General features: G+C 40.1%; 1 protein-coding gene across 1 annotated transcript; it reads left to right on the top strand.

Moving 5' to 3' along the window:
• Window positions 1–680: 680 nt before the first annotated feature.
• LOC113025880 (neural proliferation differentiation and control protein 1-like) lies at window positions 681–23030 on the top strand. Its single transcript, XM_026174097.1, has 8 exons — window positions 681–1028; window positions 19730–19846; window positions 20146–20361; window positions 20795–20861; window positions 21317–21398; window positions 21544–21623; window positions 21763–21862; window positions 21965–23030. Exons 1-8 carry the CDS (start codon window positions 917–919, stop codon window positions 22034–22036), a joined length of 846 nt encoding a protein of 281 aa, XP_026029882.1. The 5' UTR covers window positions 681–916; the 3' UTR covers window positions 22037–23030.
• Window positions 23031–27940: the final 4910 nt, after the last annotated feature.

Below are 27940 nucleotides of genomic sequence, written 5' to 3'. Positions count from 1 at the left end.
ACGGCAATGAAGTTAGTTAAGATAATATCACAGGTGCATGTGGGAAATCTGTGATTTAAGATTTAAGACATCATGATGATTGAGGTTAGGTTAGGAATTTTCCATCATTTATAAAAGGCTTTATCTGTCACACGTATTTAACCTATACATTTAACATGATACCCTGACACGTTTTCATTTCTCCTGTTTGACTGGAGCATTTGAAACTAGAAGAATTTGAGCACCAGTGAAGGAAGCTTTTCCTTTTCAAGAAACTTGTGAAATTAGGTCCCAATATTTTTGTAAAGTCATAAAAAAATCATATTGTTTCGTCCTTATGACAATACAGAAAGCGAAATATTATACTGTAGACCTTTTCAGCTTAACTAATGAAAACCTGACCAACATCTGTCCATAGAAAAGCTTTTAAGTTTAAAATGTCAACTTACTTTTGCTTAGGTGGACCTCATTTTGGCTAAAATAAGAGAAACTAAATTGATTTCAAATGACTTTCAATAACAAACAATTAAAATGTATTTGAAGTGAATTATCAGCCTCTCACTGTCTGCATAATTATAGCTGTGATGAAAAAAAGAAAACAAATATGTTCAAACTGTAAACGTGTCAAGGGGAGTCGGTATTTTTATCTGTAAGTTTCCGAGAAGGCCCTGAAGGCAGCACGTCAAACACATACCCTCCCCTCCCCTGCCTGAAGCTCCGCTATCTTTAGCACTGTAAGGATTACGGTGCGCAGTGTGTGTGTGACTGCACTTCGGTGCGACGTGCTCGGCTTATCGCTGTGGGCTCATTGCGCTGAAGCTCTCCTGCATCAGAGAACAAAAACCTTAAAAAAGAAGAAGAAGAAGAAGAAGTGATGGGGGAATGACAACAAACCCCGTCCCCGTCTGCGGTTCAACGTCCCCGAAAAGACCCAAGGATGCTGCTGTTCTCCAGCCCGAGGTGCGGGCGCAGGCGCCGGGCCTCGCTGCTGCTGCCGCTGCTCTCCGCGGTCCTCCTCTGTGTCATCCCCGTCAGCGCTAGACTGCCAGGTAAATCCCCAACGGGACACCTTAACATCCGTGGCCTGAGCTTGTTTTCAGCTGTAGCGCGACTGTCTGTCGCTCCAATTAACGCTACTAGGACGTGTCACCAAAGAGCTTTTGTTATTAACGCGGGGAAGAGATGTGCAACTATACAAGTGTGATTTGTTCACACTTTAATTGTTGGTTATGGTGTTCGTTTGGTTGTGTATGTGTCTTGCTGCTGAGGGCAGGTTAAGCAAGTGCGTGTGAATCTGAATGAGTGACAAGAGCACAATGGAAAGACAAAGGCCAAAAATTCAAATTTCCTTCCTTGTCAGGTTACTCAGGCTGTTCTGTGCTGACAATTGCACCTTTGTTAATGTCACAATAACCCTATAAAATGTAAGACAAATGAAGTGATGTGTAAACCAAGTGGGCAATTTTTAAGTATGTGGGAACTACCAGGCTGCAGGTTTATATGTGAGTGTGTGTGTCTAATGTTTTACCACACAGAGATGGTTGCTGTTAATATGTGCAGGGGCGATAATCTGCTTCTCAGCCATTAATGCAGAAAACCCGTGGGAGAACCAACAGCTGGATTCATGTAATCTTTATCTTTTATTAAAGGCATGCACCCATCAACACACACACATGCACACACACACTATACTCAACATTGACTGCCTCTATTGACCCAAACCAGTATAAATTGGTTAATGTTAATGTATATTTTTTAGATTTCTATAAGAATGAATGTGTAAAAAGAAGAAGCCTGTTTTCAATTTAAAGTGGTTGTTCAAGGTGTGTGCTCTGATGTGCTTTGTGACAAATGAAATGTGCGTAGTGTTTACATTTGAAGCTTGTATTGCATGTGCAGTGTGAATGGACTTTGACTGATGTACGACGGCTTGGAGAAATGAAAGCTTTAAACGAAATGCAGTACAAATTCTTGGTTTTCAGTCACAGCAGAAAGGGATGCTGTGATACATCGGTACTAACAGTAATCGTGATATTCATGGAATTTCTGGAATTACTGTCAATAATCCAGTGCCAATGGCTATTTGATTGACATCCCAAGAAAGATGGAATTGCACCTTAATGATGACTGCCACAAAAAAGGACCAATAACAGTAGCCAGGTTGTTTCTGCCACTCTGTGGCTACTTCTGAGTAATTTCTAGCAAAAGACTAATATTGTTACAAGTCAAGACAGGATTTTGGGTATAAGAAAATGCAGCTGAGTACAATAGTAAGCTTTAGAACACTGTGTTGATTCATCTACGTGTAAATCATAGTTTACTTAACAGATTTGTAGCAGCCAGTGGTTCATTTGTGGTTGCCCCGTGTCCTGTTAGGTCTCATTTCTTTGAAAAGTTTACTTTTTTAATGCCACTGAATTAATGGAATACACATTGCAATATACTGATTCACAACCCTGTATCATTATACGTGTCAACAGATTCTTGCCGATAACATGCCCCATAGTAATGTGAATATATCCAATTCTTTATATTCCTGGAATAGATGTAAATTATGTAAATAAGCAGTAAACCCTTGCAGACTTCACTGACATCCCCTGGGCTCCAAATGGTGTGAATTTGCTCTGTCTTATGCTTTCTTGGTAGCCAAGGCCATTTGAGAAACTGCTGCTTGAATGTCAAAAATTTAAAGAAGTGGTCGCTGAATATGTTGAGACCAGTTCTTTACTTTCTTTAGGATGGAATATTTTTTTAAATTCTCAGGTTTCTATTGAGCTATAAGATTAGGTTTGGTTGCTCTTTCAGTGATAGTTTATACGCTTACTAGCTTCCCTTGAAAGACATGTGTTTGACATCAGAAAGCTAAAACTGTGAAGCAAAATGATCTTTCTTGTGCATGAAGAGAAGACTTATGGAAAGCGGACTTAACATTTTGATGACGGGAAAGGCCAAAGCCGTCGCTGTTGTTGCGGAGAAATGCCCTTAAAAGACTGTAGACGTAGAGACTGGGAATGGGCCAATGTAATCAGGTGGTTTATTCAGGAGGCACTGACACATCATCATCGTGCTTAAGTAAGCCATAGAGCTTTCACTGAACACTGGGGTTTTTTGGGATGGAAGTAATCCAAAACCTCAATTTAACCAACTGATAACATAAAGTATGTCTATCCTGGTGGCCAAGATACAGAATAAATTTAGCACGCAGAGGTTGTTGTGTAATTCAGGCTCAGGGGTGTGTACTATATTAGCAACGCCAGGAGAGTCACCTTTTTTCACTCGGAAAAAAAAAAAGCTTTGTTTGTCTAATTTTAGCATTTCATATTAGAAGCATCATCTCCACTTCTCAATATTCAGAATGAGTCTGGTCATTATTGTGCTGCCACACTTAAATGCCAAGTTTGTCATTCATTAAACCCACATAGAGTTGGAGTGATTAGTATTCAGAAAGCCTCTGCCTCCGGCTGTTTCTGCCACTAGGATTAGGATCTATATCTTCGCTGTCACACGCGCTCTCCTTTAAACACGCACAGCAACAATACTCATCTGTTGTCTTTTGATTTAAAAAAACAAAACAAAACACAGGACATTAAACAACTCTCACTGGGTTAATATACACTGTCTGGTATCACTGTATATTCTTACGAGGTAAAGCTTACATACAGTATGTTCACATGTGGATACGGTTAAAGACCTGCTATGTGTGTAAAGACATTTGTGTTTTCCTTTGGGTTTAAAAACAAAACTGCTCTTTTAGAAATGACATAACTGAAGCGGTCTATCACCTGTACAGTCAGTGACACTGCTGAGCAGACTTCAGGAAACATGAGCTCAAAAAATCTGTCTGGAATGAGGAACAAGACAAGTGGATTAACTAGGGCTTGCAAGGGGATTTCTGTTCAAAACAGTAAGGAAATAGTAGTTATTTTAGGCTACTCAGCATCTGCTGAGCAAAATGACCAAATTCATACACCGATTTGCACAGATACCGTGATTTATTTATTTATTTATTTATTTTAATTGGAGTCTTTATGAACTCTGTTTCTAAGACAAAATGCAGATCAGAGATAAGAAAGTGCTCGTTCTGGTTTCATATGAACCTGTTATGTGGTTTGTGCAGTCATTGGTGGGATTAGATGTCACTCGGTAGAGAAAGGGAAAATTATTGAAATTACACAGTGGCCAGGAAACACTTACCAATAATATTGATGTATCTCACTGAGGTCTTTGTCTGGAAAAATAAGTGACCAGCCAAGGTTTTGCTGCAGTGGCTTCGTTAAAGCTCCCACTCCCCCTCGTATTTGAGAGCATTCTGTGGACTAGCAGACCTCTCTGGGAAATTAAAGGGCCAAAATTAACTTACAGAGCATCTAGAGCTATCTTTTCAAGAAATGAAGGACTCTGTGTGCTTGTTTCTTTCTTTTTCTCAACATCCATTCATTCACTCTTGTTAGTGGAAAATGATTCTATGTTTCTTTACCTTCTTTTAAATGTACAAAGATGCCTTTTCTCTGCCCTTTGTCTATGGTTAGATTAGTTTAGAATTATCCTCTTAGACTTTCCCAGCGAGGACATATTGTTTTAGATTGTTTTATCTCTCACAGCTTTCTCCCAGCTCTCTGCTGACGAGACTAGCACCACATATGGAGTTGTTTATTTTATCTGTTTATTATTTTCTTATCCTGTTCTCATTGTCTTTTCTATAAAAAGTGCCAAGCCTCTGTTCACGACGTGAGTTGTTCTTTGCAGCTCACCCGTGCGCACGTTAAAGCATAAAAAGTAACCTTGTCTCATTGTGTCTTTATTTCTCCTGGGTTTTTTACAGAGTTTTCCCCCAACAACTCTGCTCCAGTTCACTCCAGTGCAGTCCAGTTTGGTCCTAACATATAAGCTAAAAGCCTTTTACTACAGTCAGATGAACTTTTGAACAACCAAGACACAGCTGCACGGAGCCCCAGATGTTACGTTGACAATTTTTACTCGAAAGCATCGTCTTAATATGTGGGAGCTGCAGTGACCTCAGTGCTTTCCCCCTAACCAGATGATCATTTTCAGTGATATCTCTGTGTGACATCCCCCAAGTCGGCTGTGTATTTTGCTGACTCATTTCACTCGCGCTGTAAGCCACAATTAGCTAATTTCAAACACACACACGTTTGATCAAACCCGAGTCAGCAGAATTTTACCTTCAATTAGTTTCTCTGCACTTCTTTCTTTTGATTACTGCTGTGTAGTAAAAGGTGAAAATTCAGAGCACCAAATTTTCTCTGTCAGCAGGTTTGCATTTGCGTGTAGCCACATCCTTAACAAGAATGTCTGCATCGGTTTAGCCTGATTTTAAATACAACTACTAGCAATACCTCATGCATGGGTTTCACTGCACTCTTTCCGTTGTGCATATAGTTAGAAGGAATGCCTGCCTCTATTGATCGATATTATTTACACTAGTCAATCTAATATATAATATTTTATAAGACTCACTAAATGAATATCGTAGGATGGATATTTGAAATATTGTACTGCAACAACTGATCGTGCCAGGAGCAAACAAACAAGATGACCATGAAAAATAAAATGGGGGAAAAATGACAAAATAAAGGAGCTTTCATTTGCTGCCTGCACACCGCCATTGTTTTAATCACTTTAACCTCTGTTCTGTTCGCTGTGGGATGTGCTGCTTTGCTTCACTCTAATGATAATGACATAGTAATTGTCTCCCGTGTAATGGGTTAGACTCATCATTGTCTAAAATGACAGAAGTTACTGGAACAGAAATATAAATGGCAGACTGTGATAAGCCAGACGAGGTATGGGCCTGATTGGCAGTAGTATAAAACAAAACCTTGTTCGACCTCATTTTTCCATCATGTAAAAAAAATAAATAAAAAAATGTAATTTGCCTTAAGCTACCAGTGTATTTCCTGCCTCTGTCTTTTGAGCACGACTGCCTGTGTTTCTGCATGTCTGTTTGAGCTTTTGCTCGCATGACTAGCAGGTGTAAATCATGCCCCATTTTCCACCCTAATTTTAGGTGAGTCATCGTACCAGATCACCGAGGGAAACTAACACCTACGCTACTGAAAATGATAATGTAGACAGTTTTCACAACCTCAGCCATTTATAGCCACGTACAGCTCTATATTTTGGCTTCAGGGTTTTTGGCATGGTTTTCTGAGAAATGAGGCAAGTGGGTTGGGGATTACAGAACAGTTAATATGTCCACTTTTTCTGTCTCTGCGATAAATAAAGCTGACTCTGAAACCTATACGTTGCTGCCACTTGACAAACTGCCTCTATGTCCAATCAGAAGTGGTTTTAAATAATAGAATAGAATAGAATAGCTTTTATTGTCACTGTTACAAGAACAATGAAAGGCTGTTTGGCATTTCTCCATGTGTGTGAAGTACACAATAGCATAAGTATTTACACAATCACAGACAAATTTACATTTACAGTTATACATACACCTGCAAACATACGGATACACCCATACAAACATACATATATGTGTGTATATATACATGTATGCATGCGTACATACATACACACACATATTTCCACATACACGCTTACATATATATATATACATACATGCCATCTGAGGAGCAGGTGCAGTGTGATCAGTGATATTGCACATTGAGTAGGGGGGTGCTGTTGCAACTATACTAAATAAGGTTATAATAAATACAGTTTAAAGAGGTAGGGATGTTGGTTGCTTTGAAGTATAAATAGAAATCTGGTTTATATATGAGGTGTAACGTCCATGAGTGTTGGCAGTACAGTTATCCTCCAATCAGGGTGGAGGTAGGGCATGTTTGACGGCCTGTGGGTAAAAACTTCTGTTGAGTCTGTTTTTCTTCGACCTTATAATCATTTAACTGCAGAAAAGGGAAATTATCCCAGCTGTATAAAATGTCCTAATGTGTTTGGGGGTTTTTTCTAGCTAATTTCTTTATATTTTGTGAAGAAAATGGAAAGTAGGTGTTTGGATTTGTTGAGATGTGCATGCATAAATGGAAATGCAGTAGATAAGGCAAAGACCAAATTTGCAGAATTCTGACAAGCTAGAAAGTCAATATTTGATATGCCCAACTTTATCATCCAAAGTTCTTCCTTGGATGTTGGCTGGCTTTTGTTCTGTTCTCTCTTAGCATGATTTTCCCATTTCACTTCCTTCAGAATGAGGTTTTGACAGCCATCCTTGTTCTGAGGCTCTTTATAATGACTTGACCAGCATATTGGCTCGTGTTACATTATTCTGCTGTAATCCACTTCCATGGTAGCGTACATTAGCAGGTCTTTTTCCAGCAGATGCCAGGGAAAACAAACCACTACAAACATGTTGTTGGCATTTGTTAGAGCATAGTGGATAAACAGAATTCCAAAAAGCCGCATATGCAAGCATAAAAACACTCAAATTGAGTCAAATTTACTATCCATGGGGACTATATCAAGTGAGGAGCTGTGCACAGACCTCTTTAATGTTTTCACTTGATTTGGACTGTTGGGCTGCTTCCTGTCTGCTATCAAAGGGTCAGGAAATGAACACAATGGGAGTGTATGGTCCTCCTGGCATACCCATTTCCTGCTTCCTCTAACTCGCTTACATTCACACACATGGCTGTGTGGTTTATTTTACTGTATTTGTAGAACAGCTTAAATGTGTACACAGTAATGTGACAAAAGTTAGAGAAAAAAAAAAATCAAAGATTTTTTGTGTGCATGTGTCTTAGTGTTGGTCTGGGAGTGTAGGTGTGTACCAGGCTGTGTGAGAATGCCTCTGCTTGCCTCTCATTTCTTGCTGGCAAAGCTGCTGCTTAGCACACAGCCTGGCAACAGCAGCAGCAGATGGTTAGTAAAGTCATTTTTCACTTGTTCCAAGGACTTCTGAGTCCCTGAGTTGCATAATGTTTTTTTTTTTTCACACCTCCTCTGTCTTAGCTGAGACTAAACGTCCTTATCTAGTGCAGAAAATCTGCTTTTTCAAATGTGTATCTATATTATTAATGTGTATCCATTCTCCATCTCTTGTTCTGTCTTGTTTTATATTCCTCTTCCTTTGTCATCTTAACTGAGCTTCCTAATTAGCATCAACACTGTGTGGACGCAAGGCCACCTCTTTGCCTGTTTGACGTTGTTACGGCCGCTGGCCTCAGGTGGCCCCGCCTTCCTCCATGGAAGCTACAGTGCTCCAGGACTCACGGGGGATTGGCTGGCCCGGACATATGCCCGCCCCAACTTCATGCGGATCCGAGCCTGTCAGACTACGCACTTCGATGATTCCTTTTGTCACAGCCGCAAACAGATTTGAGCAGCTTGGTCATACGATTGTCATGTTGTTGAGCATCTTTGTTTGTTCATTTATGGTGGCCTTGACAGCTCAGAACATACGCGAGGAAAACCGATGCCTGTAGACTGAACAGAAGCAAATTGGGACACATCTCTGCTGATTTAATAACATATGTTCAGCATTAGGCAAATACGGTACACTTCAACTAATGCCCACTGCATGTATTTACTTAGCTATTTCTCATAATGCAGTGGATTAAGCACTCAGGGCCATGTTGTTCAGGTGTGTTTAGAAAAGTATCATCATATGTATTTGCGGTTTGGCTTTCTGGAGAACCAAAGGCCTACTACTGCAGATTAATTATTGTATAAACCTTTTTATGCTAGAAAATGGTAATGCATGCAGTTTCTGTTTGACTGCTGCACCTCTCACCATCATTTTCGCTCCGTTGTCAGCCTCACACATTCATGAGCACGGAGAGTGGGTTTGTGTATGTATGGCTGCTTGTGCGTGAGGTGAATAATTTTCCTCGCTCATGTGACTGCAGTAGGTTTCAGCACATTAACTTCCCACATGATGAATAACAGATGAAGTGCTGAAATTCTAGCAGTCTTATTATAATCAGGATGCTAAAAATAAAGAAAAAAAATCCCGATCCCTAACTTTGACAGGAATGAAATTGTTCTTATCTTTTGTTGACATTTGTAAAATTTATATGACAAACAAATGAAGAATTGTCTTGTGTAATTTTGTTTGAACATTACAGGGATGTGAGCTTTTTTTAATGGTTACAGTGTTTCATATGCTAAGGCCAGTATAAGTAATTTCTGTTACTCAATGTTTCTGTTACAAATGTTTAGTTTACACTATAGGTTTTTTTGTACCCATGGCTCTGTATGATGTCATGAGAGCACATATCCTTATATGGTCAACTCTGGTCCACACAAGCCCCTGCTAACTGGCGTTTGGACTAAAAGTGGAAGAAATCTGACATAAAGAGAAAAAGGACAAGGAGCTAAAATGACTTGTCAAGGAGCCAGTGTAAGATAAATAAGGATAATTTTGAAAGTAAATCATGCAAAGCTACTCTACTAGAGTCCAAGAAACAAATTTGAAGCTTAAAACTTGACTCCTTAAAAAACCCCAGAGACTCTGGAGTGACTCGGTAGAAATCGTAACCTCTTTCACTTCATCATCAGTATTTACTGCACGATGGAGGCAAAAATTACATTTTTCTTTAAGTCTAAAGGTATAAAATCATCATCATCATCATTTCTTAAGTTGCCTGATAATGATTTGTGCCACATGGTGATGACTGTGGTTTGCTTTTATTTATTTTATTGCCGCAAGCAGCTATAACATTTCTGAGCGTATGGCAGAATTTTAGAGCACTGCTGTCCTGTGCTGTTACATTGAGAACCACAGCATTAGGCTTCATCCACTGGCAACCAAAGCACCTCGGGACCAAAGTAGTGGACTGATTAACTCACATTTACAGATGAGAACAGCTTATTTGATCTGTGACATGAGTGCATTCATCAACACCTAATCTGGGCCTAAATGGCTTGTGATCAAAGAGGTGTTAAATAAATAAACAATTGGTGGAGGGAAAAAAGAAAACTGACTGATGATTGTTGGGAGAGAGAATGAGAGAGGACAGATAAGCTTGAAAGGCTGTTTAGAAGAGGAATGCATTCTTAAACCGAAACTGGCTCTGTGCTTGTCTTTGGGAGTAAGAATAGGAGCTACCAGTGTTGTTTTCACATGGAGAAAAAAAAAGAAAGTCGATCTAAATTTTGGCGAATTCTGAATTAAGTGCATTTGCATGGTCTTACAGCAAACACATACCCAGCAATGAGCTGTACTCAGTCAGTTAAGTAAGTTTTTGCAGTTGCATAAAAGGACAAGGACAGAGTAAGCTCTTTCTAGTGATGCTTTTTTCCCTGTAAGGTTATAGATTGAAGGAAGTGGAAAGAAGCAACAGAGAGAACTTCTAATCTTGTAATTAGAAATGAGGGGAATTTGGTGCATGAGCATGCTACACTCACAGTGCTGTGGAATAACTAAGCAGGTGGTGAAAGATGGAGGTGACAGCGCTGCTGCTTTTCAGTGCAAACTGGAGAGAACAGAGTGTGACTTTGAATCGAGGATGCTCAGGGAGATTTCTACCTGCGTGCTACTCTAAAGCAAATCATAATTAAATATTTGCTTTTCCCGCTAATAGATGATTAATAAACCATTTTCTTTTTGTCAGCCACCAATGGTTCACAAAAATAAGCCCATGGTTTCCATTATCTCCAGATATTGTCTGTCAAACAGTGTTCTCAGATTACACATTCGCCCTTCACTCGCAGGCCAGGCCAGTCAGTGACATAAGAAGATGTGGATGTGTGCCCATCTGCCGATTGCAAAGTCGTGTAACCTTGTCAAATGTGTTATGTGTATGTGCTGCTGTTGAGAGTGTCAGATTTTCATTGAGTAAAGACTTTCACTGTAAGTCTGTTTATAAAAAAAAAAAAAAAAAAAGTTTATTATTCAAAGAATGAATCATCTAATTCACCTACAATCTTTTAAATCACTTCATAAATTTTGCCTTGAAAATGTGATGAATTTAACAAAGATGGACCAAAAAAACGTTTGGGTTATATCCACATGACGAGAAGAAATGAATTGAACAGATCAGCAGTACCAGTTTGGAAATGAGCGGCAAACAAAAAATTGCAAGTTTGTGATCTCGCTTTTACGCCAATGGTTTTCTGAGTGTTTTTATGGTGGTAAACAAGTTTAACTTTATATGTCATATTTAACTTCTTAAATATTTGATGTTTTGTGATGTTTTTGGTAATCAAATTTTATTTTCAGATACAAATTTGGGTTACAGCTGTTAAGAAAACAAGATAATCAAGATGAAATTTTCTTTAAGTGCACTCTTTTCCTTTCTTCCGTACATTATGAGTACAGCATATCCCTTCCTCTACAGCAGGGATTTCAAACTGATTTTACGTAATGGGCCGCATGTAGCTCACTTTGATCTTAAGTGGGCCACTCAAACTCCCTATTTTGTCAGCGCACTTTCAACAGTATGTGCCAGTTTTTCCACATGATGAAGAAATGCTCCTGCAGTAAATGAAAGGCCCCTGAGCCTAATGTTTGACACCCCTGCTCTACAATGCTGCACCTTCACCCTTTTCCTAGGAGCCTAAACTCAGTCCCTGCTGTGGCAGCCTCACTAGCTTGAGCCAAGTTTTTACAGTAGTCGTATATTACACTGTATACTTGACCAGCCCTGACCTGTTATTCTTTGGAAATACTGGAGTCTCCTCGTGTTCATTAAGCCGGCACCACTGCCCGCTGTGCTGTTCACCTTTAGCTGTGCAGCACTGCTGGGCTCATTATCCACTCTGATAACATACCAGAGCTCCACTTGCCCTCTGCCACCAACACACCTGCTGTGGTTCTGTGACCCACTCCCTCTTTTGTGTGTCTGTCATGCTGTTTGTGTATATATCCAGATGCAGCTCTGTGAAACCGGCAGTAATCAGGTCAAGTGATTAACCAGATATCGACGGCCAAACAGGTGGGGCTCACCGCGTTATAAAATCCAGATAGCTATAAAAAGTGTGGCTCTCTTACTGACAATATTAAACCTAAGAGGTTACATTGAACTCTTAAAACAATTTTCCAAATCTCTGTGAAGCTGTGATGTAACTCTGACATCAACAGACACTGTGTTCCACAGCAGGTCTTTTATTTCTAAACAGAGACACTAATAAAAGGACTGACAGTAATGGTGAAGCATTTCTTATTCGTTCAACGTGAAGAGCGCTATTTCACCGCCACGTTAAAAGCATCGTTTCTGCATCACATCAGTGTGACTGCGGTGCTGATGAGACTTATTTTCACTCCTCTCATGCAGCCCACGGGTGTCGCTCAGTCTGTGCTAAACAGGGGCGCGACTCCTGCAAGCGTGGTTCTTCAGATTGTGGTCCCTGCCGATCTCCTCTGCAGGAGAGTGAGGAAGGACGCTGCGTGCGTTATGGTATGTGGGGGGGGGAAAAAGATAAGCGTGCTCTCACACGGCTCTGCACTTACTATGCTCACAAACTCCTCAGTTCCTGTGAGGACATTACAGCTCAAACTAGCACTTGATTTTAAAGACTTAACTAAGACAGAAGTAATGTGGTGTTGTTAGATATTATCCACCACACGATAATCTCACGAGTCTTTTTCTTCTACTGAACAACTGTAATTTTGTTTGGTTATCTTCAAACATTTCCAACCTTTTTTTTTTTAAGCACTAGGAAGTAAAACTGTTGAAATAAACTGTGTGAGCGTCTTTAATTCATTAAGCCTGTCAGCATGTTTTTCAACTGTGGGAAAAACTGGAGCACCAGGATAAAACCAGTGCACGGGATGGAAATGATCAGCTAGTTTAAAAACGTATATAATTTTTACTGACAAAATCATTAATCATTGACGTGAAAGGGCAGCTAATAATTAGGAACATTTGAATTCTGTGACTGTTTGCCATGCACGTCACTCTCCAGTCTTTGGATTCGCAGAGTTAAAACTGAGATAAAAAAATATATATATATCAGCTTGACAAGAATAAACTGAGAATTTTGGACTAGTTCTTTGTGCATATTGTAATAACACTCTGAAGTTTGGTTACCTGTGTGAGGTTCAAATTGCTTCTCTCTGATAATAAACAGGCAAACGTGCTAATGTCTTATCCTAATGGTGTGATTCTTTGCCAGGGCATCTTATTGTGGTCCTCGCTCACCCCCCTCTTCTTCCTCCAATGCCTCTGGCAACTATGGCGTAGGCTGATTCTCTCTGTATTGTAATCCGTCCCTGCCCCTGCTACATCTAACACGCACACACACGTGCAGTGCCCCCGCACTGGCGGCCTTAATCACTCAGATGACATGCCTTTCTCTCTCTCTGTCTCTGTTAACCTTCATCTCCATCACTGAATCCAATATCTCTCAGTGAAAGAGCCAAGCTGCAGAAATAAATGCTATTTTTCAGATTTTCATGACGTGGCATTACACTGCTGACACGCACTCCACGTTTCACAACAGACGTTGGACAGAGAAAAGGCAGCATCTTGTGTTCAGGAGCGTGAACGTTTGCGTGTTTGAACCGTGTGTGTGTTTATGTCAGCTGGTGGGCCACATGTGGCTTTTTAAGGATTAATAATTTATATAGATTTGCAGCAGGAGAGGATCCAGTGCGAACTTGGCTCAAATTATTCTCAGCAGCATCAGAGAGCGAGGTAAACAAGAGGGGGAGATAAGTGTCAGCGGATAAAAGGTCACATCATGCAGAAGGAGAGAGGATTATTAACTGTCCGCTGGGATGATAAGATGCAATCGGTTAGTATAGTTACTTTAATGTTGGGTGGCATTTCTGCTTTTGTGTCTCTGTGATGTTTACGTATGTGGTGCTGTGAATCTAGTACATCATAGGTCTCTAAGCTTCCTAAAGTGGTTACATAAACCACTTTAGGAATACACTGCAGAATACACTGATCCACATGAGTCTCTCTCTCATTTTCACATTCAAATGCACATGTCCTCAAACACACACAAAAGGAACTGTAACAGATTCATTCATACAGTCTGTAGGTTTTTGGTATATTTTCTTTGCACGGGGCTGTGGCTACCTCTGCTATATTACGTCCTGCATATTGCACTTCTGAGGTCATTCCTATTGTTCCAACTAAAGGAGTGATTACCTACATTTTTAGATCAAAATTCTGTTGTGTGACTGTTCGCCTCTATGGTGACAGTCGACTGTCGAGTTTCTACTGTTCAAAGTTATTTGTAAGCAAGCACTGGAAGTGGAGCAAGCGAGGCAAGCAGCACTTTTTTATTGTTTATTGTTGGGCCAGCCTGTGTTTGACATAGAGGTGTGCACTGCCATTTGTCAACACACAGTATGACTGAAAGCTGTGTCACCTGATTGCATGCTTGCTGTGAAACCGTATATGCTAAAGGCACAGCAATCGCTTTCTTCAGGCCTTTTATATCTACATGGAGCTATGTGAGACTGCCCCCCCCCCGCGTTAGGTACACATGCTCATACTGACTTGTATAATGCAACATAAAACCAAGCCATCAATAACAAAAAGGCCATGACATGCTGACAGTTGAAAATATCCTGCAGCCATATACTTTTGTAAGATGAGGCGAGAAAAATTGTAACCCGAATTTCCATTATTTCAGTTTGTTTACAAATGAGCTCGTTTTTTGTTGTTGTTGTTGTTTTTCTTTTCTGTGACTCGATGAAATGTTAACAAGGCACACTGTATTAAAAATAAGAAAAAATATGATCACCATCTGAAATTCAGTTTAATTCCGTTTTGTTTATGTATAAAGCGCCAAATTAAAGCAACAGCTCACCTTAAGGTGCTTTAAATTCTAAGGTAAGACCCTACAATAATACAGAGAAATCCCTTTGAGCATGCATTTTGCTATAAGGAGAAGGAAAAGGTTCCTTTTAACAGGAAGAAACCTCTGGCAGACCCAGGCTCAGGGAGGGACAGCAATCAGCCGCGACTGGCTTGAGGTGAGGGGAGGAAGACGGGACAAAAGAGACATTGTGGAGGAGAGCATAGATTCATAAGAGCTAATGATTAAATGCAGCGTGGTGTGTAAAAACATAGTGAGCTAGTTTGATGCTCTTTTTTTGTCAATGTTATTCGTATACAGATTTATCATAGTTAATCAATCCCGCCATTTATACCACTCCTGCTGTTCTACTTTTGTAAAACTTAAAGTAAAAATAACTCCCATGTAACATGTTTTACAGCCTGTAAATCATCAATGATGTGTATGATGCTCAACACTAAGTGGTCAAAAAGTACTGGGTCACCTTGGCATTACTTCTACTCTGATTCCTGAATGCTTCCACTTTGCATTAATCCGACTTACAGCGGATTGTGGAATACCTAGGAAGGTATTCCACAAAATTGACTTCTTGCAGTAGCAGTAGCATACTAATACAGTACCACACTTGAATCACTGAGCTCTGTTGAATGACCCATTCTTTTGCAGATGTTTGTAAAGGCAGACTGCATGGCTAGGTGGGACTGTGGCCCAGTACTTTGTACATGTAGTGAATGTACCAGAGAAAGAAGCATGACTCATTTTATCAGTTTACGTGATTCATTTTTATCAGTTTTACCATCAGAACATTTGCCCTCAGCAAATATTACAGCTGTTGTTTTTTGTTATTTTTGTTGTTTTTTTTTGACATTTGAAAATCAGGAAACAGAAGTTGATAGAAATCAAATAAATTTGGCTCTGTTGTCTATTATATACCTGAAATTAAATTTTCATTTTTACAGCTACTGTTGCTATGCTGGGTTTGCTGCTTTGTGTAGTTATTTTACATAACAGTATCAGTATGAATATTTGCAGATTTTAATAACTGACTGACCTCTAAAAATCGCCTTTCTAAGACTTGATCAGAGAAAAGATCAGCGCATTCTGCGTGATTTATTGCCAGCTTCTTAGACTTTTATTTTCTCTTTATATTAGTAGGCGTCGTCATTTTGTGTAAGTATGCATGGAAAAACAGGTGCGGCTCTTTATTTGTGATAGAAATTCTGCTGGTTAGGTTTCGCACTGACCTAAAAGCGTGCACTCAGCTGCGACTAACTTTTATAGCAGGTGGATAATGGCTCGGTGCTACAATTATAAAGTACACAGGAACCAACTTGAGAGATGAAGTGGCAGAATGGCATTTTAACTACGCACCAGTCCCTCCACTCACCACCTTATAAAGTAAATACAAGATTCTGATTAAACTGTGACCTTTTTTTGGTTTCTTTCCTCTGGCTTAATTGTCTTCTTGACCTTTTTTCCAAACCCACTGAAAAGAGCATGTACTGATCTCAGAGCCATGACCAGCACTGTTTAGTCACAGATCTTTAGAAAATCTGAGAATATTTTCAACTGTTAGTTTTACTCCTGGCTCAGAATTAAACATTTGGGAGTGAATGTAAGTGTGAGCCACCTCCAGATAGTAAAGGCAGTAAGTGTGTCTATTATGATTGATGATTATGAAGACCAGTTTAAAAAAAAAAAAAAAAAAAAAAGGTCAGGTTAAAAATAATATTACAATGCTGGCAGGTTTCTCCTTGTTTTTTGGCTTAAATTTCTTGAGGTCGTGCCAAAAAAAAAAAAAAAAGTACTGTGCTGCAAAAACCCTGAATTGACGCTTAGTCTCCATCTTGTCTACCGCCATTAATTCAACTACACACTAGGTGGCAGCAGGACACACCGATTATACATTAACAGGCCAGAGCTCAGTTACTTCTTGTCCTGCTGCTTCTAAGCATGCTGACATAAAACTAGGTTTAATCGCTTTATAGCTTGTAATTTATAAAGGAGCAGTGATATAGTCAATATAAATATTTACTTTTTTGAGAGCTTCTTCCTCGTTTTGTTTTGTTCCGTTTTTGGTCTGAAAACATGTAATTGTGTCATAGTATTTTTGACATTTCTGTAGAATTAATCAAGAACCTGCAAACGAGGCGACTAATCCGATAAGTCAGTCATTTACGGAAAGGAGGAAGTAAGTGTGCATGTCTGTGTGTACATGTGTGATTTTCTTGGGTGGGAGGAAGAAATGTGAATGGTTTTTAAGTGGGAAAAGAAAAGAGCACATGTGTGTGTGACCCATATTGCCCTTTGAGATGTTTAATGTTTGTTTGTTGTACCCAACTGCCCCCTGGGTGTTCGCAAGAGGTTATGGGTCATTATCAGGCCGGTGGCGAAACTCTCTTTCAGAAGGAGAGGTGTCCATACTTGGTGAGTGACAATCCACCCACATTTTACAGTCACCACTTTTGTTGGGTGAATGATCAACCTTAGCCTCGGTGGGATGCTGAGGGATTTTTCTAAATATAATACTTTTATTTATTTATTTACTTTTTTTTTTTTACATATCAGCTGCAGATTTTTTAGTAACACCACACATTTGTGACACCACCAGCCAGGCTCTACTTACTCTTGTGTGTTTCACTAGAATTTAAACCCACATCTCCACACGCTCCTGCCGACCACAGAGGCACAGTTGGTGCTCTTATCCACCTGCAGGGTACAGATGGTACGTCCCGCCTCCACAGACACCTGCTATGGAGTGCACTAAATAGCCAATGGTGTATGTGTGTGTTTGTGTGTGTGTGGTAGTGTTTTTGTGGTGGTGTGTGTGATTGGAGGGGCGAGGGGGGGTGACACAGTAACAAAGCACTCAGTGAAAGTGCTGGCATGTCATATCACACGCATTAGCTTGGCCAGATGGCCAGCCTTCTGGAGGGAAAGTGACACTGTAATCATTAATGTAGTGCTGGCGTAATAACGCATTCGTTTAGTTGGATTGAGTGGTGCTCTCCGTGCCTTTTTTTTTCTCCTTGGGAGTTTTTAAAATGCACGCTGTGCTAAATATTTGTTCAGGATGTTGATTGTGTGAGGGGTTGACTGAGAAAAGTAACCTGTGCTGAAAAATAGAATGGGTATTCTTCAAGGATCAGACAGGATGAATGGATAAAAAAGGCTCTTCATTGTCATCATTGACACAACCTTTAAAAATCAGAATCTCTCAAACGCTTTGAGTGATTCATTAATTTTCTCTTAAAATACTATTAAGTATTAAATCTTTCACAGTAAAGATTTTAGGAAAGAGTATTCTACTTAATGTGTCTTTTTATTTGTATTTCATTATATTTCTGTTCTGATCCTGAGAAATATGTATTGATTGTAGTCATTTATCTCTATAATGTTGTAGTTTTATGTAATTGAATACTGTAAAACATTTTTGTGTATTTAAACACTCAACTAGGAAAAAAGTTGTAAATTGAAATTGGCTGTAATTTAAAGAGCATCATCTCTATCAAATAAATTTTATTTATAACAAGAATCTCATGGGAATAATGCTGAATGGTGATATAATGTATTATCGTTCATGTAGTTAGATTTAATTCTTTTGATTCTTTATTTTACTCGAGGCTTCTTGTCTCACTAGGATTATATGCAAACAGCAATAATATCAAATTATAGCATTTGATATATAGCAGATAAGTGTTACAGGGGGAAACAACTCTTTGATTATCACCATTAGCAGTGAGCTGTGGGGTCTATTGTGAAGGCAGCAACTGGATCCCAGTGAAGCCAGGGTTTGGCTGATTGCTCCTGCCCCCCTGCGGTGCTTCCTCCTGTGGCCACACACACGCTCTCGGCCCCGGTCGCCCTGGAGCCTTTGGCTGTCCTGCAAGAATGTGACTCATTGTCTGGCCTAAAGGGCTGTTAACAACAGTTTAGCATTGTGTCCTTTTTAATCAGTCCCCCAGAGAAAAGAAGGCACGAGCATGCTCACTGTTTGTCACTTGAGAGTCAAAACACATGCAAATCTATGCATACATTCCTCAACCATATGCAAACGCTCTGTGCTTGTCCCTCCCCTGGTTACAACAATAGTCACCTGTCACCTTCAGTCACTAAACTGGATTAACTTTAAAGTTGTGTTTCTGAGACCTTTCGGAAAAGAGATGACAAAAACAAAGAGAGAAGAAATCCAAATAGTCAGTCGGTTGGAGGAGAGGAAGCCTTGATGCAAGTAACGTTCTGCAAAACTTGAAAACGCAATGATGTGCAAGTCTCATACACCCAGATTTTATTCACAATAGAACATAGAAGACGTGTAAAATGTACATTAACACGTCTCTACAATAAGATGGGAAAGGACCACTGTCTAGCAAACTCTCTGACACAACAGTGTGTAAACATCTGGGAACTGAGAAGACCAGCTGGACAAAGAGAGTAATGTTGTCCTAATTGTGTCGTATGAGCTTCTAGCTGCTGTTTTTCATTTCATTATATAGTATATAGTTGAACTGTCACATTGCTTCACACTGCCAGACTGCAACTGCTCTTTATGTACACTCTTTGTTGCTCATATATTGTGTTGCTAACATTGTTGTGCTTGAGAGACACCATTGATCAGAACCAAATCCTTGTATGTGTTTGCGCATATACTTGGCCAATAAATTATTCAGCCCCAGACTCAACAAAGTATTGACTCAAGGGGTTGAATAATTACGCACACCCCACTCTTCAGTTATTTATTTGTAAAAAATGTTTGGAATCATGTATGATTTTCGTTCCACTTCTCACGTGTACACCACTTTGTGTTGGTCTTTCACGTGGAATTCCAATAAAATTGATTCATGTTTGTGGCTGTAATGTGACAAAATGTGGGAAAATTCAAGGGGGCCGAATACTTTTGCAAGCCACTGTAAAATTAGTCTGTGGTTACTATCCAATTTGTATGCTATATGAATGAGTTCATTGTTAAAGGCTTTGGCTTTCACTGCGATTGTTACTGCTTTTTATAATCGGTGGTTTAATTCATTAATTCTCTCAGTAAAACGTCTGAATCTTTTCTCATCTTTAGATAAGATTAAAGCCTATGACCTGGATGAAGAAATTGACTTCCTTCACTCCATCATTGAGAGACAGGAAGTGTTGGAGATGAAGCAACAAACAACAAGAAAGCAATCGAAACATCCAGGTAAGAAAAATGCAGCAGAATCGTATAGAAGTGGTAATCACACATTATTCTCCATTTGAGACAGAGGCTTGAGTATTATTGTTTTTTTGGTTTTTTTAAAGCTCATAGAGTGTTTTGTGTCCCATTGAAGTGTTTCTTTTATTATGTTATGCTACATGTTACATTTCAGCTGTCTGATTATTGCATAACAGTCATCTGTGAAGCACTTTGACTGATCAGATAATGCTTTTCCTTCCTTTTACTTGTAACCTGTGATTGTGACTCTGTTGCTGTTTTTGCTTCCTACTCTCTCTTTCCAGTCGCCATTATTTCCGGAACAGATAGAAAAAACAGCAAGACGGATGCCTCCAAACACAAAAAGAAGATACAGGGAATAATGTTAAGTGAAAGCCTGAATATCTCCACTGCAGCGCCATCTTCTAATGCAGCAACACCACAACCCTGGACTGCTGATGTGGAGGGCCGCGCTGGGCCTATACCTGTGCCAGCACCCATGGCAGACACCGTAATTATTAGTGAGTATAAATTCATGTACTCAGTACACAACAGTGCCAAGGGGCCTGATGTTTGCAGCGAGAGGCTTCAAGAGGCTTCTCTGTGTACCCACAAAGGGAAAAAAACACTTTTTCTCTGTTAGCAGGAAATTCAGGTTTCTGGTGCAACATTAGGGTGTAACCAGATAAAAAATTGGGCCTTGTCTTATTTCTTATCAAGCCATTTTGTTGCCTCCTAGCTCTAAGTTTGCCTTAGAAGATCTTATCACTGTCGTCAATGTTGCGCATCATTTTGATGTCCAATTATACTGAGCGAATTAGCTAACAGGTAATTAAATTAGCCATCATAAATGCCTAGCACAGTGGTTATCAGTTTCTCACTCACTTACTTGTTATTTGCCCCTAACAGGCTCTGTTCCCCTCTGTTTACCTCTTTCTTTGTATCAATTTGCAGTTATCATCTCTGTGTGTGTGGTGGTGGGAACGGTGGCAGTGATCCTGGCTACTGTCTGCTACATCAAGTAAGTGTGAATACCGAAAATCTGAAGTAATGCAAGAGAAAGCTGCTGAATAAAGTTTACCAGAATATGAAATTCTCATTTGAAATGAAGTTAGTGCAACACAAAGCCAAATCTAGTGTGTTTGCAACAATACAGCAGTTAGTTAATTTATATTTTTAAAAAAAAGTCATTTATTTTACATTTTGAAGTCAAAAAGAACTAATAGTTTACACAGTTACATGCAGTATAATCTATGAAATGTTTAGTCCTGTTTGGTTTTATGCATTTAATAACTTAAAGTTATAAAGACACATGCTGTGCAAGAACATTCAGAAACTCTTTGACGTGGCCGTGAGATCAGAACCTGCTTAAATCTGCTGTCACCATAACCTACCATAAGCTCTGAGGTTGTGTTTAAGATTGTTTTTAAGTGGAAAACCCCCTCAAGTATTAAAAGAAGCTGATGATGCCCACAGGTTTCAAAAAGAATCACATCTTGCCGAGAAGGTAGACTACCCTGCTTTTGGAGGGGCGGGTGTATCTGCCAGTGGTACTTCGGTAAGCGCCCATCTCTAGCTTTGCCTAACGGGTATTATTAGTTCTGTTTCTCACTTCTTCTTCTGCTTTAACCACAAGGTTTGTGAGCTGAGGCTTCTGTCTTCAAATGTGTGATCCACACTTCCTGCTTTTGTTTGCTCCACAGATGGGAGATAAGACTCTGGCCCAAAGTGCTCAAATGTTTCACTATCAACATCAAAAACAGCAGATGCTCTCAATGGGAAAGTAAATTATTTGCTATTTTGTCTTTCTCTCTTTTTGCAACACCTTTGTGCCTTTTTATAGACTTTAAACCACATCCTTTCCCTGTGCCCTTTGACCCCATCACCTCCACATTAACTCAAGTGTCGATTCGTTTTTTTAGTCACAAGCCAGAACAGAAAGTCAGTGAAACTGAGGGCACATCAGATGAGGAAGAGGTGGGAGGTGACTTCACAGTATACGAGTGTCCCGGACTTGCACCAGTGAGTAAACGCACGCATAAAGTCGCGCATACACATATTTACAGCACTGATCATTCCTAATGTTTTATGACTGGCTGCTCATTTTCTGCGCTCTCTCAACAGACTGGAGAGATGGAGGTGAAGAACCCTCTGTTTGATGATTCAGCTGTACCTTATCAGGGGAATGCAAAATGAATGCTGAGCACTTTACAGTGTGCACACACACACACACACACACACACACACACACACACACACAGGCATACAAGCCATTTTTCTGGAAGATGCCTCGCAATTTCACACTGCATGCATCGAAATGAAGGATTCTGGTAGAAGATGATGTGATAAAACTGACTTTTTCCTGTTCACCCTTTACTCTATCTCCCCCAGCACGGCTTTTAATACTACAAATGTGTGGTGGTTTCCTTGTTAATTTATTTCTGTGTCTGTTTCGAAGCCACTTTGTCTTTTAATGTAAGTTTGCATACCCCGCTAGGTGTTTGTCCTACCTAAATGTCAAACTCTAAGTTAAGATTTCTTCCTCAACCTTTGTTATTTTCCTAAAATTCTGCAGCTGTTTCCAAAGAATATGATACTATAGCTAAAAAGTGTACCATGCAGATACAAATAAATAAGCTGAAAACGTTCTAACAGTCGACAGCCTGAACAGATACCCAGGAAAAACTCCCTAACAAAACACAAGGTTTAACATTAAAAATATTAGTGTTGTTGAGTTTGTTTTGTTTTTTTTTTTGTTTTTGTTTTTGTTTTTTATCCACATAAGCTGCACATGAAGATTTTTAAGACTATAGATATATTGAATAGAAATGAAAATGAAGTACTCAGTGATGTATTTTGCATGGTTTGATTGTATAGTGTTTGAAACATGGCAATGCTGCAATGAATTTTCTGCCTCCTGTATGTATGTATGCATCCTATTGCTGCAGGACAAATGTACAGTAAAAGTGACTTCCAAGCACTTGAATGAAATTTTGGAGACAGGCTGTTGTGATAGACGTGTAGGTGGTAATAATCTCTGTCTTGTATCGTCTTTCTTGCCTCTTAGCAGTCCCAAGTTAACCTCATGCTGCAAATTGTACATACAAAGAGTGATAGTGTTCACTTTTTATAGATATTTGTACATGCAGACTAACTACTGGAATTAAAACTTTTTACCACATGCAACATGGACGTTGTTTAGCCTTTTATTTCTGTGGATAACATTTGGTAATGTGCAGAAATTTGTGCCACCCCTCAGTAATTTGCTTCCATAGACCTGGACTTTATTGCATTCTTTCTGAAGACATTTCTGACCATTTTCAGAGGAATGATGAATAATTGAAGCATCAGTCTACACATAACAGAGAACTTAGGAAAACAAAACATTTTAAATAGTCTATTTAGAGACTTTATTATTAGACCCCTGCCCCTAAAACACTTTTTTTTTTACCATTTCTTTACTTAAATTTCCAGAAAATGATCAACAGCAATGCAGTGTGACAGGCATAAAATAGCATTTTAGCCCCAATTAGGTGATTCCGAAAGAGTTTTTAGCACGTACTTGGCACATATGTGCATGGTGTGCAGTGTTTCCTTAAATAATTTGAAGAAATTGGACAAATGAAGGAATAGATGACATTCTCAATTAGTTTTGACAGTTTTCATTGAAAGAAAATGGCAGATGTAATGGGAGACTGCAAGCTGGGGAAAGCTTCGGTGAGGACTGCCAGCAGTTCCTGGGCCAGGAAGAGGCCCAGGTACTAATGAGGGCTGTGAGAACTTGTGTCAGGTCTAAAAAAAAAGCTATGTACAGCAGATGAACAGAATTTAAAAATCCTTAAAGAGGAAAAAATCCTGACACAGGATCTGAGAGGTGCCTCTCCTGATGATATCAGGAGCCGGTGAGTGTCTACATCCATCTGTGAAACGTGGAGACTCTATCATGGTTTGGGTCTGCGGGGATGATCAGACTTAGAATTACATGGTGCATGGATCAATCTAGAAAGCATCTGATTAGGAATACTCTCATTTTTCAGCGCAACAGTGATCCCAAACACACCACTTGAGTTGTGAATGTCCTTCAGGAAGCCTGGAGAACTATTCCTGAAGTCTCTTTAAAGAAATTATAAGAACATTTCCCTAAAAGAGTTCAGGCTGTGTTGAACAATGAAGGTGTTCATACCAAATGTGTGTCCGAGGTGGTAATCTGCAGCACGGGGGCACCACAGGGCACGGTTCTCCCACCTTTCCTGTTCAGCCTTTACACTTCAGACTTCTGTTATAATTCGGATGACTGCCATCTAAAGAAGTTCTCAGATGATACAGCCATCATTGGATGCATATCAGACGGGAATGATCAGGAATACAGGGGGGTCATCAGTGACTTTGTTGGCTGGTGTGAGACCAACGTACTCCTATTCAACGCCGGCAAGACAAAGGAGATGATCATAGACTTCAGGTACTTCTGTATAAGAAGGGCCAGAGTCGACTCCACCTGCTGAGGAGACTGAGGTCCTTCGGAGTCTGCAGGACTCTGTTAAGGACATTCTATGACACTGGGGTAGCATCTGCCCTTTTCTATGCAGTGGCCTGCTGGGGGAGTGGATGCACAGACAGGGACAAGAGCAGGATTGACAAACTGGTGCGGAGGTCTAGCTCTGTGCTGGGATGTCCCCTGGAGTCTGTGGAGGTGGTTGGCGAGAGGAGGATGTTAGTAAAGCTGACATCCATCATGAACAACCCACATCACCCACTGCATGAGTATGTGAGTGGGCTGAGAAGTTCCTTTAGTCAGAGACTGAAACACCCTCACTGCAGGAAGGAGCGCTTTCGCAGATCATTCATCCCAACAGCAGTTAGACTCTAACTCCTCAATCACGATGTCATAAGTCACTGGACACTGTGAACATCCATGGTCACCACTTCATGCATAATGGACCTTCCATGTGTATGGACATGTGCAGGTATATATGTATGTATATGTATACATATGTATATTTAGTGTGTACATGTGTGTGTGTGTACATGTCTATACATAGGAATAGTAGTGGTACAATAGTTATGTCAAGCTGTATAGTTTATGTCTTCCATATTTCCAACCATATCCATAATCACATACTGTGTATGCTACCATTGTATATAGTGTATTATCTTACTTTTTTCACTGATTGTACTTATTTGTATTTTTGTATTTCCTTCTGATATCTGTACCTGAGCTGAGGTGATGCAAAAATTTCTCCGTTGTGGGATCAATAAAGTCTTATCTTATCTTAAATATTACCTTTCAAACTTGTTCAACTAGAACACAGGGATAGCTCAGTAGGTAGAGTGGTGGCCCCACGATCGGAAGGTCGGGGGTTCGATTCCCCTGAACAGCTACCCTGAGGTACCCCTCAGCAAGGTACCCTCCCCACACACTGCTCCCCGGGCGCCCAATGGCTGCCCACTGCTTCACTGAGTGAATGGGTTAAATGCAGAGAGGAATTTCCCAACGGGGATCAATAAAGTACACTTTCTTATTTTCCCGATTATCCTTGCATGTTTCAATTAATCAATCGACAGATTTCTAATTTTCAAGCAAAATAAATGAGGTGTGGCTCAAGACTTTTCTACAGTATTATGTATTTTCACAGATAAAGCTTCTTTTGGGTGTTTTTAGTAAAGAAATTACAGGAAATTTAGGACAAAGATGCAACAGTGGCCCCTTGTCAGAATCATAGTAGGCGTACTAAGTTAAAGCTTCATAGTTATATGTTCTACCAAAGCCAGTGCATTATTTTGCAGTTTTAAAGAAAGTTATCCAGATGTTGATCAAATATGGGTCTTCTTCTTTTGTCCATTTCTTAAGACTAAGGATTTGTTTTTGAGTTTGACTGGAGCAAGTCAACAAAACATCAAATCATAGAAAATACAACAACACATTTTTTCTTCTGTGATGACTTAGTATAACAGAAATTGGCATTTTGACTGCGCTCTTAGATAAAATGTATATAAAAATGGACGTTGATCTATGTTACAACCTTCTGGGACACTCAAAGATTTTAAAAATGAAAATCTGTGCAATCAAACAATACTGAAAGCCAACTTTATTTTTCATCCTATATATTCATGAAATGCCACAAGACATCTAAATATTCCCTGCTAATACAACAACTAACCCATAGTCGACATAAATATGGAGAAATAACAATAAAATAACAGACTGAATAGAGAAGGACTCAGTTTAAACAATCACAGATACATTCTCCTTTAACCTGGCAGTATGACGCATGTAGTGCTGCCACTCTGCCTCAGTCCTGAGTGATCCTGTCTGACCTTGTTTTACCTTGACTACGCCCATAAAGTGTGTATGTGTGTGAGTGAGTGAGTGTGTGGTAGGAGAGAAAGGTTTGTGGGTTTTGTGTATGTGGTTGAATTTCCGTGTGTGCTCGGGAGGGGATGTGTCAAGTCTTCTGCCTCCATTGAGATGTATGCAAATGCCAGTAAACCTCTTTGTGCTCGCTGGTGGACAGCGAGAAGAAGGCTGCCATCAGCCCTTGGATGAAACCTTGAGTGGGTGGAGGTGTGTGAACATGGGTGTTAACGGCAGGGCTGTTAGGGGGGAAATCAAAATGCCATCAAACTTGTTTGTGAGATGATAGTGATAGTGCTGCTCAACAGGAAGGGTGGATTTTAGGAATCCTACCAATTAAATCAGCAACAATCTGAAAGCAGTCCCTCAGATTGAATATAAGATTGTAGGTACACTCATTACATTTTTTAAGTTCTTTCTTACTTGCAGGAATTACACAAAGATCTTCCCAGAAGTGCATGTTTACTGTTAAGTGAGTCATTTTACACATCATGCATCTGCAAATAGAAAAGGAAGACATGACCAGAAAAAAAGCAAGTACATTTACTTTCACAAGTAAGGGTCATGAAACTCAAGTTGGAGGTGTTTCTTTCACAGATCTGATCAGTTGAGATGTGCAACACATTCACGTTGCCACCCTATCAGCAGGCTTTCTTTTATCTCTTACTTTCTCCCCTCCTCTGATTGTGCTGAAGGGCTCTGATGAGTCTTGAAGAGAACTAAAGGCAAGATCTGAGACATTTGGGAGGTGGGGGTGGGTGGGGTTCAGCTAAATCCTTGGATACTCTTCTCACACATCTCCTCCTCACTGTACTGAGCCATTCAACACTAAACCCTCCACCCCCTCTTGCCCCCAACACCACCAACACTCCTTTTCTTTGGGCACCCTGAGAGCTCTGCGCTCTCTTGTGCCTTTCTCTCTCTTTCTAGCCCAGCCTATATCTCTTGCTGTGTTTGTCTTTTGCATAACAATTATTCCCCCAAGTCCATGTACCCAGAACAATGCTTGTATAGCTGGTATTTGATGTCCTTTACTCCACTGACTTCTCTCCGAAAGTGTGTTAAGTGCTCATCTGCTGGTTATAATGTAGTGTGATGAGCTAATTTCAGAAGTTCCAAAAGAAGAAATTCTGTTTGTTTGCAAGAACGTCTTAAACTAGAGCACATGAACCACCAAGAATATAATGACATGAGTTTGAGGTGTTTTACTGTTTTTTCTTTTTTCTTTTTCTTTTTTTTTTTTTGGGGGGGGGGGGGGGGGTAAGGCCTCAAGCCACAAGGAGAAAAAATGTTACACATGGCGCTACACATGCAACCTATATTCCAGCAGAACTTGATTATACAGCCTGCAGACAGCTTGACCAGTTTTACACCTTTTGGTCATATTGCAGTTAATCCCTGCAGTGGGACATGCAGACTAGGGGGAAACTTCCATCGAAACTTCAGGATAGTGTCTCAGATGATGGGGGTGTTGGGGAGGGGGTTGATGGGTGTGGGGATTGGAATCAAAGGGTTGAGGACTTTTTGTTTCAACGTGAAAAGGAGCTAATGGCCGACCATCGCATCTCGGGATCTGAAATCCCCGGGGTGCCCCCGGGGCCTCGTCGTACAATTGCACCCCCCACTCCCTTCCCGCAGTGCGTCTTCCTGCCGCAATCTGCGGCCAACTATTCGCGCTGGGGGATCGCATCTGTACTGGGCTTTTGAATAGCCATTGATAGGGGGTGAATGGGAGAAGTTCAATCGAG

Source organism: Astatotilapia calliptera, chromosome 7 (genome assembly GCF_900246225.1).
Source record: "Astatotilapia calliptera chromosome 7, fAstCal1.2, whole genome shotgun sequence".
Lineage (NCBI taxonomy): Eukaryota > Metazoa > Chordata > Actinopteri > Cichliformes > Cichlidae > Astatotilapia > Astatotilapia calliptera.
This window is presented reverse-complemented; position numbering and strand designations above follow the sequence as displayed.